The 17,077-nt window shown below is 47.4% G+C and overlaps 1 protein-coding gene across 2 annotated transcripts; it reads right to left on the bottom strand.

Moving 5' to 3' along the window:
• Positions 1-9,127: 9,127 nt before the first annotated feature.
• PYCARD (PYD and CARD domain containing) lies at positions 9,128-10,350 on the bottom strand. 2 transcript variants are annotated; one of them, XM_069486120.1, is made up of 3 exons: positions 10,052-10,350; positions 9,761-9,817; positions 9,128-9,452 (listed from the first exon to the last, which is right to left on the bottom strand). In XM_069486120.1, the coding sequence occupies exons 1-3, from the start codon at positions 10,323-10,325 to the stop codon at positions 9,202-9,204; spliced, it is 582 nt and encodes a 193-aa protein (XP_069342221.1). In that variant the 5' UTR covers positions 10,326-10,350; the 3' UTR covers positions 9,128-9,201. The 2 variants fall into 2 exon arrangements, with proteins under 2 accessions (XP_069342221.1, XP_069342222.1); XM_069486121.1 differs by lacking the exon at positions 9,761-9,817.
• Between the last annotated feature and the right edge of the window lie 6,727 nt (positions 10,351-17,077).

Raw genomic sequence — 17,077 nt, forward strand, 5'->3', positions numbered from 1 at the left:
TATACTGACCTTCCTAATTTAGGGCTTACCGAGTACCATGGAGTTCTGTGGAGTTGAGTCATGATCTAATGCTCAGAAAGGGAAGTACACGAGTTAATGTGGCTAAGAATGAGAAAGCCAGGATTGAGTCCTACTCTCCTGACTCCATTTCCATTTTGTAGCATTTTTATTCTGGAACCATTGCATGGGGGGCCCTGAAGGGAACAAACTCCTATCCCAAACTTTTGTTTACTTAAGGCTTACGAGGATGCTCGATTTGGGAGAAGAGGCTTGGGAATGAGTGGAGAGAAGGGGGAAGGTTTGCTGGGAAAGGAAGGTAGCGATTAGAGGAGGTGAGTGACGCCCTCATTTCCCTGGTTAATGGGGCTTAGGTAGATAACTGCTGTAAGGAAACAGTGGCACTTTCACATCCTGCTTGCACACAGAGGGCTAGAGGTCATTGGTATTTTGAGATTTTAGGCTTGAGTCTCTGTGATTGGGGAGTGGGAAGTCCTGTTCCTTCAAATGGGTGTGTTGAGTGATAGAGGGGAAAGATGTGGTCGGTGAGTTAAAGCCTTAGAGCAGTGCCTCTCCTGGTCTTAACCACATGCCTGTAAACTTGCCCATCCACACCGGCCAATCGTTTAGCATGAATTTTAGTTAGGCAGAGCTGAAAATTCCAGCCCACTTGTGAGATGACTGCTGTAAGAAGCATAGCTTGCAAATATGCCTGGGAACCCTAGTTGGGAAGTGCTTTTCCACTTGAAATTTTTCAAGGGTGCTGCAGAATGTTCTCTGTTTAAGTGTGGGTTTTTTTTTTGTTTTTTTTTTTGGAGACAAGAGTCTCGCTCTGCTGCCTGGGCTAGAGTGCTGTGGCATCAGCCTAGCTCACAGCAACCTCAAACTCCCGGACTCAAGCGATCCTACTGCCTCAGCCTCCCAAGTAGCTGGGACTACAGGCATGCAGCACCCTGCACAGCTAATTTTTTCTATATATGTTTTTAGTCGTCCAGATAATTTCTATTTTTTTTAGTATAGATGGGGTCTTGCTCTTGCTTAGGCGGGTCTTGAACTCCTGAGCTCAAATGATCCTCCCGCCTCGGCCTCCCAGGGTGCTAGGATTACAGGTGTGAGCCACCACACACGGCCTGTTTAAGTGTGTTAAAGTATGTTTTCTAGAGAAGAGTTGCTCCTTCATCCTCAGATCTCTTGATTGGAGGCAGAGAAACCAATGGCTTTGTGACGAGGAGTAGCTAGCTGCTTTGCCACACCCTCCCCGTTAAGAGTAGGGGTGTTCTAATTAAGAGTAGGTTGAAGCTGGGCGCGGTGGCTCGCACCTGTAATCCTAGCAGTCTGGGAGGCTGAGGCAGGAGGATTGCTTGAGGTCAGGAGTTAAGACCAGCCTGAGCAAAGAGCAAGACTCTGTCTCTACTAAAAATAGAAAAACAGGGAAAAGTGGTACACACCTGTAGTCCCAGCTACTTGGGCGGCTCAGGCAGGAAGATTGCTTGAGCCCAGGAGCTTGAGATTGCTGTGAACTAGGCTGATGCCATAGGACTCTGGCCTGGGTGACTGAGTGAGACTCTGTCCCAAAAAAAGGTAGGTTGAGAGTGGCCTGGTGTATAAAAACTGAGAAAGTATTGCCAAGTGGATCTTACCAGGCATTGGTTTGACTTGGCTGGCTTTTGTTTTTTGAGACAGGGTCTTGCTCTGTTGCCCAGACTGGAATACAGTTGTGTGATCATAGCCCACAGTAACCTCGAACTCTTGGGCTCAAGGGATCCTCCCACCTTCGCCTTCCAAGTAGCTGGGACTACAGGTGTGCACCACCATACTCGGCTAATTTTTTTATTTATTGCAGAGACAATGTCTCACTATGTTGCCCAGGCTAATCTTGAACTTCCTGATCTGAAGCAATTGATTGTCCTGCCTCGGCCTTCCAAAGCTGGGATTATGGGTGTGAGCCACTGTTCCTGGCCTGATTTGGTTTATTGAATTTAGTACATGCAGAGAAACCCTCAGATTTAGAGCCAAGGACGTGGCAGTGGTTTTCTCCCTGCCTCTGCTGTTAGCTTTCTTAAATGATTGGTTTAAGTGGCTTGTTGTGTAAGACCTAATTACTGGGACTAGTGTCAAGTTCTTATGTCCTTGAACAGGTTTTAGTGATTGGCCTTAGCCTTAAGTAAAAGGAGAGAGGGCTGGGTGGTTGTGCATACCTGTAATCCTAGCTACTTGGAAGGCTAAGGTGGCAGGATTGCTTGAGCTTGGAGTTTTGAGACAAGCCTAGGCAACAAAGGAAGACTCCATCTTTAAAAAAGTTAAAAAAAAAAAAAAGGGGTCCCAGGTGACTGATAATGGGCGGACCAGTTTGGGCAGTTTTGGGGGCTTTCCTAGGAGAGTGGGTGAAGACAGCCAACAGTGGACAGACTGTTGGTGTCTGAGAAGCTGGTTCTTGTCAGTTCATCCTTGGTGAGAAAGTGAGATCCATGGGGTTTGGAGTTTGGGCCCTCTGGTCTTTGCTGCATTCCCTGCTAGAAACCGCCAGTCATAGTTCTCTGGTATGTAAGGATTTTAGACTAGTCCTTTGTGTTCCAGAGATACGTCATTATTACTGAACTATTGGAAAACAGTGCAATCTCGAAGCACTTGGTGCTTGGCTTTTGTGAGTTGAAATTGAAATTGGGACAAGCTAACTGGGAAGAAGTGAGAAGAGTGGGGAGAGGTGCCCTGTGTAGGTCTGTTTGCCTCCTCCCTTGATTGAGTCCTCGGTTAGCCTCTTCAGCTTTTTTGCTCTCATCACATGCGTGGCCTGCCTGGGTCTCAGTAACTTGGTTGTGAGGCTGTGGTTCAGTCAGGCTGGATTGGTCAGGAGGTAAGGTCTATGGTCCATCCCCATGAGACTTGACACATGATTCCACCATTAGTCATGTTTCTTCCTGCTTTTGTAGTCTCTTACCTTTAAAAAAATTGTTTTTATTTGACAAGTAATAGTTGTATATATTTATGGAATACAGTGTGGTGTTTCAATACATGCATATATTTTGGAATGATCAAATCAGGCTAATTAATATCACATGATGTACTTATTTCTTTGTGGTGAGAACATTTAAAATCTCTTAGCAATTTTGAAATAAGTATTTATATGTTTTAGATATGAGGGGTCTTGTTGTGTTACCCAGGCTGGACTCGAACTCTTGGGACCAAGTGATCTTGTCATTAGCCTCAAGAGTCACGGGGACTTACAGGCATGCCACCATGTGCCTGTCTTATAATACATTATTATCAACTGTAGTCCCACCGTGCTGTGCAGCAGATCACCAGAACGTTTGCTAATTCAAACTTCGTAGCCTCTGATCTACATCTCTTTTCCCTGCTCTACCTACCCCCAGCCTCTGGTAACCCTCATTCTACTACTGTCTACTTCTATGAGTTTGATTTTTTTTTTTTTTTAATATTCTATATGCCAGTGAGTTCGTGCAGCCTTTCTGTGCCTGGCTTATTTCATTTAGCATAATGTCTTCTAGATTCATCCATATTGCAAATGACAGAATTTCCTTTTTAATTAAAAAGCTGAATATTCCATTGTGTATATACCATGTTTAAAAAAATCCAGTCTGTTGATGGGCACTTTGGTTTCCGTATCTTGGCTACTGTGAATAATGGTGCAATGTATACGGGAGTGTAGACATCTCTTTGACATATTTATTTCTGTTCCTTTGGATATATACCCAGAAGTGGTATTGCTGTATCATGTGGTACTTTTAGTTTTCTTTTTTTGAGGAACCTTCATACTGTTTTCCATAATGACTGTATTAATCCACAGTCCCACCAACAGTGTACACATCCTTGCCAACCCTTTAATCTTTTTGATAATAGTCATTCCAACAGGTGTGAGGTGGTATCTCATTTCTTATCTTTCTTAACCACCTACCATGGGGTCTGTAACGTGATCTCTCTAATTTTGCTAGTCTGCAAGAGAGGCTGGAATCAGTGTGGCATATGGGGGGGGTGTCTCATCTGCAGTCGTTGCTCCCCAAATAGTCTTTCCACAATTCAGGCCCCCTTTTCTGCCTTTGGGTCCTCAGTACTTAAAAAGCCTCTTTTCCCTTTATCTTTCCAGACTTTATTTTGAAATGATTTTAGGTTTAGCAGTTTCCACAATAATTATGTTCATCTAAAGTCTGATCTTCATGGTGCTGGTATATAAGAACAGAGTATTGTCAAGTGGATCTTGTTGGCTCATTTGGCTTTAGGGTATTTTGACATACTGGACCCTCAGTCTTGAGGTGTTCGAACTTTTGAAGACCATTGAGTCTAAAATTTCCAGTATCCTTGAGGCAGGAGCAGACTTGCAGAAAGGATGTAGTTTATGAGCAGGAGTTTGGAGCTGAGAGAAATAGTGCTTTCTGCTGCTGGTTAGTGTTCTCTGGGCTCCTTAGATTGTGGCTTTAGCTCTAAATCTTGGGGCTATAGTACTAGAGAGGAGGGCTCCTTTAACTGAAAAACAGTTGAGGGCCACCGGTATAGGGGCTAGAGGCAGAGGAAAGGAGCTTGAGCTATTGGGTTGCAGATTAAGGGTGTGCTGTGCCTACTTGAGTGCTAGTGCTGTACAGGGAGCCAAGCTTGGCTGCTTTGGGGAAGGGTTATCCTCAGTAGGAGGATAAACTTTGAACCTTTGAACGGAGCAAGGGCTGTGTTTTAGGTGGCCTCCTGCCCTTGCAGACCTCACCAAGGGGTGGCAGTGTTGCATAATTGGAAGGATTTCTTGTAGCTGTTCAGCACAGTGTCCTTAGAGCTTCGCTGCAGCCCCTTCAGAGTAGCAATGTGGCGTTAGATCTTTGGCTTTACAGGGCTTTTTCGTGTTTGTTTTGTTTTGATTTTCCAGAGTTTCAGGGAAAGCTTACCTACCTGGTTTACAGTGTTCCTGAGTAAAAAGGGAAATCCCCATGCAATGTGGGAAGGCCTCTGCAAACCTTTCTTGGTTTGAGATGGCTGGAACCAAGTTTTCATTTGAGGGAGATTTTTCTGTATTTTGAGAGAGAGCACAGTCATTTTTCTTGCTCTGTTGCCCAGGCTGGAGTGCAGTGGCATGATCATAGCTCACTGCAATCTTAAACTCCTGGGCCCAAGCCATCCTCCTTCCTCAGCCTCCCAAGTAGTTGGGACTACAGGCGTATGCCACCATGCTTGGCTAAACCTTTCTTGGTTTGAGGTGGCTGGAACTAAGTTTTCATTTGAGGGAGATTTTTCTGTATTTTGAGAGAGAGCACAGTCATTTTTCTTGCTCTCTTGCCCAGGTTGGAGTGCAGTGGCATGATCATAGCTCACTGCAATCTTGAACTCTTGGGCCCAAGCCATCCTCCTTCCTCAGCCTCCCAAGTAGTTGGGACTACAGGCGTATGCCACCATGCTTGGCTAATTTTAAATTATTTTGTGGAGATGAGGTCTTGCTGTGTTGCCCAGGCTGGTCTCAAACTCCTGGAATCAAGTGATCCTCCTGCCTCCGCCTCCCAAAGTACTGGGATTACAGGCATGAGTCGCTGCACCCAGCCTATGTATAGTATATCATAGTTCTTTTATTTCTCTCTCTTTAATTTGTAAACTAAATTTTATCATAGGTATATATGTTTAGGAAAAAAACAGTGTATATAGGGTTCAGTATTATTAGGGGTTTCAAAGATCCACTGGGGGTCTTAAAACTTTTCCCCTGAGTATCAGGAAGAGTACTGTATGTATGTCTAACTTGGATGGATGCATGAATCTCTTGGCAATTCTGTTGAAATGTCAGCCAGTTCAGTAGGTCCAGGTGGGGCCCAAGATGTGGATTTCTGACAGGCTCTCTGGTGGTATTGATGCTGCTGGTTCAACACTTTAACTTAGAGTAACGTTCTAGAGTTTTTTCAAAGATGCATCTTGCTCTCCTCCCCACCTTTCCCCTGAAGGGGAACTTGACTTTGTACAAAACTTTCTATATAAACAGTGCTAGCTAGGAGCCAAGAAAAAGGAAGGGTGGCCCCTGTATGTGGGTTCTTCTAATTAGCACAGGCCCACCCAACACTGGCTTCTGTTCTGCTTGTTCTTTTTTTAAAGTCTTGTGAAGCTTGAATGGGAGATTTGAGCAAAAACATGTTTATTGTGTCAGATGCTATTTTATTTTTTTTCCTCTGGGGTTTTTATTAGTGCAGGGAAATCTGGAGGGTGCCCTCAGCACAGTGGCTGGGGTGGGAAATTTCTGTGTGGCCACAAAGAAGAGTGAGTGACTCTCCACATGTTCAGGAGAAGGTAATTTTGAGTTGCTCCTTCACTTTGTTGAATGTCTCTGAAAACCAGTTCTTGGTATTGGCTGGAACATCACTGTTTGATGTGGTCAGTGGCCTCCTGAGCGCTGTCTTCCTGCAGCTTATCTGGGATGCACTGCGTGGTGCTGGAGATGTCTGGGGCCATCTGGACTGCGGCCGGGCCTTCCAAAACCATTGAGAGAACCACCACCAGGATGGGGAGTGACAGAACAAACCTGATGGTGATGCCAGAGGGGCACTCTGGGTTGGTCTTGGGACACATGGGTGCTCAGATGCTATTCTAAGTCATTGGAGGGCTGGGAACAGAAACATTCTAGTGGAGATAGTCATTAACACTTAGGTGTACTTACTACGGGCCAGTTGCTGTTGGGTGATGAGCCAAGTCCTGTTATCCTCACTGTACAGAGGGGTTGCTGAAGCACACTAGCTTACTCAGAAGTAGAGCTGGGATTTGAATCCTCTTGTGACTGTAGAACTTTTACTGTTAACCACTGTGCTATGCCTAAAGTCTAAGCGGACTTCTGGTAGAAGTCTTTTTTTTTTTTTTATGAGACAGAGTCTCGCTTTGTTGCCCGGGCTAGAGTGCGTGCCGTGGCGTCAGCCTAGCTCACAGCAACCTCAAACTCCTGGGCTTTAAACAATCCTACCGCCTCAGCCTCCCCAGTAGCTGGGACTACAGGAATGCGCCACCATGCCCGGCTAATTTTTTCTATATATATTTTAGTTGGCCAGATAATTTCTTTCTATTTTTTTTAGTAGAGACAGGGTCTCACTCTTGCTCAGGCTGGTCTCAAACTCCTGACCTTGAGCGATCCACCCGCCTCGGCCTCCCAGAGTGCTAGGATTACAGGCGTGAGCCACCACGCCCGGCCTCCTGTGAAGTTTTTAAAAAATCTGTACTGAGATTGAAAATACACCTGTTTTTTTTTTTTTTTTTTTTTTTTGATACAGTGTGTCTGTCGCCAGGGTGCAGTATAGTGGCCTAATCATAGCTCACTGTAACCTTGAACTTCTGGGCTCAAGCAATCCCCACCTCAGCCTCCTGAGTAGCTTGGGACTACAGGCATGCACCACCACACCTGCCTAATTAGAATTTTTTTTTTTTTTTTTTAACAGACAAAAGTCTTGCTATGTTGCCCAGGCTGATTTTGATCTCTCAGCCTCAAGCAGTCCTCCCACGTTTGCCCGAGTCTCTGGGATAACAGGTGTGAGCCATCACACCGGGCTAGGTATTTCTTTTTAATGGGGTTCAGTCTAATAGAGTCTTTTGTAAAAGTAGACCATGACAGTGGTTTGCTTTGCCATAGGGACACTGTAGGAAGTGTGTCAGAGTCTGGAGCAAGGTACTCCTGTGGGCATTCTGGGGCAGGTAGAAGATTTCAAAGCATCCAGAGCTGAGGGATCAGCACGTGCTAGGGCTTTGGGCGAATAGTGAGCCCTAGTGAACAAATAGTGCTGCAGGGATCGTGGGATATGTGAGGAGAGGAGAGGAGAGGAGAGGTTGGATGGGGTTAAGCGCCAGGCTAGAAACAGAGCTTAGGTTTTCTGTGAAAAGGGAGTCTGTTGCCATCAGTTTTGATTACTCTGGTGCTTGGAGGTAGACTAGGGGCAAGGAGGACCAGTGGGAGGCCGTTTACAGATAAGACGTGATTAGACGAAAACCCAGTGGGGGCCGGGAGTTTGGAAAGTGGTTGTCAGATGGTTTCTAAGGATGGGATGCTGGGCCTTCCAGGTGTTCTGCCTGTTTCCTTGGACAACCTTCAAGGCTAGAAGGGGTTGGGTGCAGTCTATTCTCAAGATGTAGTCCTAGGATCCTAAACAGCCTTTGGAAAGACCCCTTAAGTGCCCCTTAAGTATTTCCTGGAGAGAAACACTCATATATATATTTTTTGAGACAGAGTCTCTGTTGCCCAGGCTAGAGTGCTGTGGTATCAGCCTAGCTCACAGCAACCTCCAACTCCTGGGCTCAAGCGATCCTCCTGCCTCAGCCTCCCAAGTAGCTGGGATGACAGGCATGCGCTGGGATGACAGGCATGCGCCACCATGCCCGGCTAATTTTTTCTATATATTTTTAGTTGTCCAGCTAATTTTCTTCTATTTTTTAGTAGAGACGGGGTCTCACTCTTGCTCAGGCTGGTCTTGAACTCCTGAGCTCAAACGATCTGCCCGCCTCGGCCTCCAGAGTGCTAGGATTACAGGAGTGAGCCACCGCGCCCGGCCTCATATTTTTCTTTGTAAGCAAAAAGTGCATCAAGAAGTGAAACAGCTACCAGAACTCATTTCCTGAAAATTTGCTTTTGTGGTTGGCATGTTTTCTGGGCAAAGTGTGTCCTATAACCCTTCTTCCAGGGGGTGGGGTGGAACAGAGGGAGCATTTAAGCCTGCTGGTGCCAGTGCCAGGAGGAACCCTAGAGTTACATTTGGTGGCTTGTACTCTTGTCCTATGCTTACTGTTCTAATGTCCCCCTCTGAAGACTGCTCTAATTTCTCTATTTTTCCCCCTCTGTGGAAAAAGTGAAGGGTAAGAAACTTTAGTCTGTTTTTAATGCCTCTGACAAATCTGCTCCCCACAGTTTCAGGCTCCTTTGTACTTGCCTCTTTTAACCTTTAGACCTTGGCCACAGGATTGTTATCTATAATCTCCTCAAGGACAGACCTTTTGGAGTGGCACTGTGAGGCAGGAAGAGTGGAGGAAGCATTTGGGAGCCTGAGCTCCTAGAAACGCTGAAACTAGGGCGAGCATCACCTGAGCCTGTGCAGCCTTTGGAAACCTAGCTTAGCTCTATGCGTGCTTCCAGTCTGGAAATAGGAAAAACACACAGCAAAAGCAGGTTTTTCATATACTGTGTTTAAAAAAATCAGAGACTCGGCTGGAATTGCCAGGGGTTGAGTTTGGGGCCACTGCTGGGGAGATGCCTCGGCTCTACTCCAGGTCGGCCACCAGGTAGGGCTGGGTCTCCCTTAAGGCCTGGAGGAGCAAGTCCTTGCAGGTCTGGTTCCAGGATGGAGCAAAGCTGAAGAGCCGCCTCATCTTCGTTGGATTGGTGGTCTCCGCCCGCACTGCCTGGTACTGCTCGTCGCTCAGGACCTTCCCATACAGAGCATCCAGCACCCCGTCGACGTCTGTCACCCGCGTGATGAGTGCTGCCCGGTGCTGGTCCACAAAGTGCAGTGCTGGGGATGGGAGGGAGGACAACTGAACCAGCACCCAGGGTGGGCCTGTTCTTGCTGGACACAGCTTTCTTCGGGAATTCCTCTGTGGACTTCAGCGGTGGGGCTCAAAGGGTGCAGTGGGATGAGTCCAACTTTGTGTCTCCCCTTTTCCCTCCCGCCAAGCTCTGTGCCCGGGGAGGAGTGTGAGTGGGTGGGTGGGCAGGGTCAGCCCAGCCTTGCTCTGGCTGTGGGACAACAGGGAGGCTGTGCAGGGGTGTGGCGGGGCTGGAGAGGGCCCAGGCAGGCAAGGTTGGGTGTGGAGGACTCACCTGGCTTTGCTGCTGTCTGTGGAGGGGCCATGATCCCAGCTGGCTCAGCTCCAGGGCCTGTAAGAAAAGAGTCAAGTGGTCCCCTTCCCTTCCCACCTTCCCTCCAGTCTCTCTGAAGTGGGCCGTCCCCTTGGTCGGGATGCCAAGTTCAGGGCCAAGTACAGGAAGCTTTGTCAGCAGAGAGCTTTGTTTTAGAGGGTAGGAGGAACAGAAAGCGGAAGAACCTGAGGGGCAAACTTTCTGGGGGAGGGAAAAACTTAGGGGTAGATTAGGGGACAATGGGGAGCTCACCCTGGAGCGTCACCTCCTGCAGCCGCTCAGCCATCTCCTGCATGCCCATGTTGCGAAGCACGGCCGCCGTGAGCTCGGCTCCATACCCCTCCAGATAGAAGCTGACGAGCTTGTCGGTGAGGTCCACGGCGTCCATGGGCAGCAGCGACCCCCGCGGGATGCGCCCGTAGCCGTCGCGCAGCGGTACTGACAGCAGCTTCAGCTTGAACTTCTTGAGCTCGTCGGCCGTCAGGTTCTCCAGCGCCTCCAGGATGGCGTCGCGCGCGCACCCCATGGCTCCGGGGTCCCCCGCCGCCGCCGCCGCCTCTTCCTCTGCCTGCCAGCTGCCGACCAGGAAGTCTGCTACGGGGCGGGTCCTGGGACTCCCCGCCTTCCCCCCACTCCCGGATCCTGACTCGGCCTCGTAGCCCTCCAGCAACAGTCGCTCCCGACTTAACCCCTTAGTTCCCGCCCACCGAGGCCTCTGGGCTTGGGCGGTCAGGGGATGGGAGGAGTGCGTCTTCCAGCTGGTCTGCGAAGTGGGAACCAGAGAGGGGGCAGAGAGGGGCTCATGGGTGGCACGTGCGTCTCTGGGCTTGCACCAGCTAGCACAGACCAGGAACCTGGGCTTGCTCACTGGGTTCATTGGAGCACCGAGGCTAGAATCTTAAGAGTTCTAGAACCCTGAAATCACATTTCCCTGAACCTTAGGATTCTCCCGTTCATGTCCCAGAATCTTAGAATCATAACAGCTAGAACCGTGAAGCTTCCCAAAATCCACAAACTGGGGAGAAATAAGGTTTAAAAATGGGTGGAGGGTAACTGTGTGTGCTTTCTCTCTCTGAGCCTCAGTTTCATTATCTGTAAAATGGGGATGTTAATATTTGGCCACTTAATAACATTCCAGTATAACATGGGCAATCTGACAGCTCCTGAAACCTTGCCAGATGCTTTCTGGGGAGTCAGAATTTGATCCCAGGAGCTGAATTTCTTGTGAAGTGATAAGACCCACTGGTTGAGGAAATTCTCAACTGGAGGGAAAGTTATGGGTGGAGAGCCTGCTACTCTGGGCCCAAGGGGCTTGACCCAGAAAAGCAGGTGAAAGATGGTGTGAGGTGGCATTGGAGCCTGTACTGTGCCCATAATCTTTAATTTGCTCTTCACATGGCTGGGAAGGTCAGCTGGTCTGGCCCCTGGGGCCTCCCTACCCTTGTCTTGCACCATACCCTGCTTTCTCTCCATCTCCAAGCTCCGGCCACTATGGCCTCTCAGTGCCTCACACGTGCCAGGCTCCTTTGCTCTCCAAAGCTTTGCACATGCATAATCGCCTTCCGGCCTTTTGGCTAAGATCAAGTGCAAACCTTTGTGCATGCTGTTCCCTCCACCTTGAAATCTCTTCCTTCTTTGCCTGGCAAATGCTTGAGACTTTAGGTCTCAAGTTAAATGTCACTACCTCTGGGAGACGAGGCTTAGAGGCCTTCCCAGGCTAGTTCATAACACCTGCTACTTATCTGTAGCTCTCATAGCAAATGTAACTAATGCTGTGCTTGTTTAGCTCTGCTCTTCCCTGCCAGTCTGCACATCATGTCTGTCCAGATCATTGTTAGATCCTTAGCATCCAGAATGGTGTCCAACAAATATTTCTGGAATGAATACTGAATGAATGGGCCTGTGGCTCAAGGGAGGATACTAGTAACTGGAAGATGTGCCTTACATACAAGCTCTTCAAAGACAGGCAGCTTCCAGGAGATAAAAGACCATGGACTTGAAGCCACACAGTCCTTAGTTTGAAACCTGGTTCTACTTCCTAGGTGGGTATTGGGAATCCTTCAATTTTTCTTCTCATCTGGGTTATAACAATCACTATGCCTTCTTGTGATATGACCCTGACATACATTTATTTATTTATTGGGCATTCATCCCCTGACTAGAATGTGAGCTCCATGAGGGTCAGGGACGTTGTCTGTTTTACTCATTATTGAATCTCCAGCATCAAGAAAGTACCTGGTACATAATAGGTGCTCAGTCAACATTTGCTGAGTGAAGGAATGATTGAGGCTGTGATGCCTGCAGCATGTTGCCTTCTAGCTAGCAGGGCACTGCTCCCTGTCCTTGGAGCACATCGCCCACGCAGGCTGGGCAACGTCCTCGCCGTGGGCAGCACTTAGGTGCAGCAGCCAGTGTTCCTTGGCTCATGGCAGTTTATCATTATGCCTTCTCACTGGTCTTTGTTCTTCTAGAATCTCCAATTCATTTTGTGCACTGTGGCCAGAAGGACACATCTTCCTAACCCACACATATATGATCCTGCCTGTTCCCTGGTGAGACACCTTCTATAACTCCCCAGTGCCCTCAGACTCAAATCTAAGCTTCTTGGCTTGGACTTTGTGGTCCTTGTCAACCTCTTCCGCTGTGCCTTCCATCTTTCTGGCCTCTGAACCTCCGCTTGTGCAGCACCTGCTCTCTGCTTGGCCTCTTCTCCCTCCGGGTCTACTGGGTGAGTTCCTGCCTGTCTTCTAACATGCAGCGGGAGTCACCTTTTCATAGAAATAATAGAAATAATTTGAGCCTTTCTTTAAGCTGTGATCTTTCACATGCATTCTTTCTTTCTTTCTTTCTTTTTCTTTGGAGACAGAGTCTCACTCTGTCATCCTAGGTAGAGTTCAGTGGTATCACTGTAGTTCACTGAAACCTTAAACTCCTGGGCTCACATGATCCTCCTGCCTCAGCCTCCCAAGTAGGTGGGACTACAGGCACAGGCCACAACGCCCAGCTAATTTTTCTATTTTTTGTAGAGATGGGGTCTCGCTCTTGCTCAGGCTGGTCTCTAACTCCTCCCCTCAAATAATTCTCCTGCCTTGGCCTCCCAGAGTGCTAGGATTACAGGTGTGAGCCACCATGCCCAGCAACATGCATTATTTCTAAGTCTTAGAACAATCCCTTTGAGAAAGGAAATAGTAGTCCCATTTTACAAATGAGAAGACAGGCTCAGAAAGGGGAAGGATTTGCCCAAGGTCGGCTTACTCAGGGTCATACCTCTTGTCTGTCTAGCTTCTGAGCCAGTCCTGTGTACTCTTCTCTGTTGTCTTTCTTCTCCTTTCTGGGCAAAATGGATTATTCCTTGGCCATGTGCCCAGGATGTCCTTATGATACCTCTACCATAGCTGTTGTCATATAATGTGTCTATTTATTTGACTTTTCCCATCAGACCAAGAGCTCCTTGAGGGCAGAAACCAGATCTTGACCCTCTCTGGTCCATAGTACCCAGCACAGAGCTTGGCACAGACCCAGCCTTGATAAGCATTTGTAGAATGACAAAAGAATCCTAGAATCTAGAATCACAGGAATCTGCTCTTTTCACTTTGGTAGACTCTTAGAAGCTTTGGGGGTTTGACGCGTGGAATTTTTAAAACAATTGCCTGATTGAATCCCTGCACAGGGCAGGGGTTCCCTTTGCCACGTGGCCTGCATCTTTTGAACCCTTTTTTGGATTGGGTGGCCTTTGCTTTAAGTAAAACTAACATGATACCTTTCAACTGAACCTTTGGGGCTGCAGGAAAATGAGCCTAGGGGAGTGTGTGAGGGCGGGTGGGGGGAAGAGAGACCCAGGAGGAGCAAGTGGCTCCTGCTCACATCCAGCTTCCTGGTGGTGAGGGAGGTGAGCATGGGGGTCATGTTGGTGTGACCTGTACCCCTTCCCCCCTTGTTTCTGGATATTGCCATGCAGGGACCTTCTTTTTGGGCCCAGCTTACTCCTGGCATCTGACCCCGGTCAAATCCTACTGACACACACATTCACACTGAGACACAGAAGCTCCTGGCTGTGATTATCACCTGGTACCACCTCAGAGCAAATGTTAGCACTTCTGTGAGATGTCACAGGGAGACAGGGACAAGGGGCTGGGAAAATACAGCCATTTCTCTCAAATGGGAATCAAATCATATTGGGTCTTTTCCACTATTCCCTATCTTCTGAATGTGTTTTGTAAGTTCTAGAGCATTCTGCAAATAGGAGGAAGTTAGTATCATCATTACCATTAAATTACCAGACTAGGCCAGGCGCGGTGGCTCACGCCTGTAACCCTAGCACTCTGGGAGGCCGAGGTGGGTAGATCGCTTGAGGTCAGGAGTTCGAGACCAGCCTGAGCAAGAGCGAGACCCCGTCTCTACTAAAAAATAGAAAGAAATTATCTGGCCACCTAAAATATATATAGGAAAAAAAATTAGCTGGGCATGGTGGTGCATGCCTGTAGTCCCAGCTACTCGGGAGGCTGAGGCAGTAGGATTGCTTAAGCCCAGGAGTTTGAGGTTGCTGTGAGCTAGGCTGACGCCACGGCACTCACTCTAGCCCAGGCAACAAAGCAAGACTCTGTCTCAAAAAAAAAAAAAAATTATCAGACTAATTTCCAAAAACCTGTTTTCTCCTCTGTAAGGTGGGAATAAACACACATACTTCATGAGGTTGTTGGGAGAATTAAATGAAATTATGCATACTAAGTGGTTAACACAGTGTCTGGAAAATAGTTAAGATTCAAAAATGGAAGCTTAATAATAAGACAGTAATTATCATGGGGTTGGAATCTAGTAGAATGCTCTGGAACTTATTAAATCCTTTTAGAATAAAATAAAGTCTCCAAAAACTTTGTTCCCTGCTGAGTTCAGAATTTGCAGTGTGCTCTTAGAGTACATTCGCTTGCCAAAGGGGGTCACTTGTTCTCGCTGAGCTCCAGCCTAAAACTGCTGCGGGAGTGAGGCTTCCATTTCCTTGAGAAAACTGATTTTTGGAAATGACTCCGAAACCCTAGTAAATGATGAAACACAGATTAAAGCTGTGCCCATCTGACTCCTAGGCCCAGATGCCAAACAACGTTTCAAAAGTCCCACTCTCTGTCTTAAAAAATTGACAGGTTGCTTGGAGATATTATGTATATAGGAAATAAATATATGCTTCTTCCAGACTGTCTGGAAATACCATTAGGAAGGCAGATGCTGCAATAATGGTAATGATGATACTAACTTCCTCCTATTTGCAGAATGCTCTAGAACTTACAAAACGCATTCAGAAGATAGGGAATAGCGGAAAAGCAGGAGTTAAGTGGTGTCAGACCCAATATAATTTGATTCCCAGACCCTCTGTCTCCTGGCTGTGTGACTTAGGGAAGCCACCGCCCCCTCTGGGTCTGGATCCTGTGTGGATGTGCTCACCTCACCAGTCCATAGCAAAGGCAGGGCTCTGAGTCAGGATTTGAACCTGGTCATGACAGTCACTGCTGCCTAAGCCCTTGGGTGCCAGCACACTGTCCCTGTTTATTTGGCATATTTCCTAGTCTAATCCTCATGACAACGCTACAGGGATGGCATTATTATCCTACTTATCCTTCTATTGTAGCTGAAGATGCTGAAGCCCAGAGAGGTAGGTGATTTTCCCGGGGATTCCCAGCATGAACCGGTGATGATGGCATTTGGGACCTGCTTCTATAGCAGCCCTGAGTCGGGGCTTTCTGGCCTCTCTCCACGTATATCCAATAGCAAGGAGTGCTCACCTTCCAACGCACTTATCCCTCTAGTTGTTGAGAAGCCCTCCCTTGGGAGAAGCTGAAATCTGTCCCCTGTGAGCTCTGTGGACCTTGTAGGGAACCTTCACATCTTTAAAATGGGAACTTGCAACACTAGTTCCTCACTCTCTCCTTCCCTGGACATGGCTTCGTGCCCCTTCTTGTCCTTAACCTGCTTAAGACAATCAATATTCCTTCCATGGCCAGAGGGCGGACCTGGCCCATCTGCAGAGGAGGATTGAGTTGACTGTCACCTTTCTGTCCTGGACACCCACTCCTATGGATGAGAGGGGCAAGTGACCAAAACCTTCAGCCCCACTTGGCAGTGATGGAAACTCCAGATGAGATCTAAGTTCTGGATGTTGAGTTCTTGAGCCTGAGTGGCTTGTGGTTTCAGAGACTAGCTCCAGATATACCCCATGCCCAGCCTCTTCTTAATGATAACCTAAGGCTGAGTCTGAGCCATCAAAAACGGAAGAGAAGAAACCAGACACTTGAGGAGAAAGAGAGCAGGGAAATAAAACTTCGCTGGATTTCTCAGTGTCCCAGGAAAGAGCACTAGCTTCCTGATCATTTTCGTGTACCACGAGAATTAAATCTGTAGTCATTTGTATAGGTAATTGTTCTGATCCAAAAGAATAATAAAATATTTCTCTTTGTGAGAGGACGAAAATGATTACAGCCTGAACAAGGGCCCCAGGTTAAGCCGTCAAGGTGCCAGGGAGCCTGGAGTAGCCATCTTCCTAAGCAGGCCAGGTAAGCTCGTGCCATCAGCATGCAACATGCAAGAAGGAATGAGCCCCAGAACTTGGAGACAAGTCCTAGGACTTACCTTAACAGCTGAGAGTGTAAGGGGCTGTCTGGCTCCTGGAGAGGTTTGGTTTGCCTGCCAAAGTGTTGGAGTAAGGAGAGATTTTTGAGGAGGGCTGAGGACAGCTGCCTCCTTCCTCTTTATAAGCAAGGAAAATAATTTTTCCTTCTTGTTCACCTATGGAGTGTCTGGTTACTCACGTAGGACAATTGACCTGGCTTTCATCACATCATTCTTGGGCAAAGGGGTCCAAAGCATTTACCGTTAATATTTACTGTGAGTCCTTTAATAAGAAATCTGACTCTGATCCAGAACATCTTATATGCACACTTGGGATAAAATTAATAAAAATGAATATTAAAAACCTAAAAAAGAGAGACACAGAGAGAGTCTCCAAAGGAGCGATTAAGAGACTGAAACAGAAACAGAAACTCAGAGAGAGAGAGAGAGAAAGAATGGTTGAGAGGGGAATGAACAAAACAGGTAAGGGCCGAGGGAAGAGAAAGACCGAGAGGCCAGATGAAAGGCACTGAGTCTGTGTGTTTATTCATTCCTTGAGTATTTACTGAGCACCTACTGTGTGCCATGCACTTCATTCAAAACTGGAGACAAGGAGTGAGCAATTTATATTCTGATAAGGGGAGACAGACAATAAACCAACAAGCAGTGAAATATATTGCA

Source organism: Eulemur rufifrons, chromosome 14, assembly GCF_041146395.1.
Source record: "Eulemur rufifrons isolate Redbay chromosome 14, OSU_ERuf_1, whole genome shotgun sequence".
NCBI lineage: Eukaryota > Metazoa > Chordata > Mammalia > Primates > Lemuridae > Eulemur > Eulemur rufifrons.

Coding starts and splice junctions, on each gene's coding strand:
- PYCARD (XM_069486120.1), bottom strand. CDS start 10,325: ATGGGGTGCGCGCGCGACGCCATCCTGGAGGCGCTGGAGAACCTGACG. Junction 9,818..10,051: donor GCAGGAGGTGACGCTCCAGG/GTGAGCTCCCCA, acceptor CTTTTCTTACAG/GCCCTGGAGCTGAGCCAGCT. Junction 9,453..9,760: donor ACAGACAGCAGCAAAGCCAG/GTGAGTCCTCCA, acceptor TCCCATCCCCAG/CACTGCACTTTGTGGACCAG.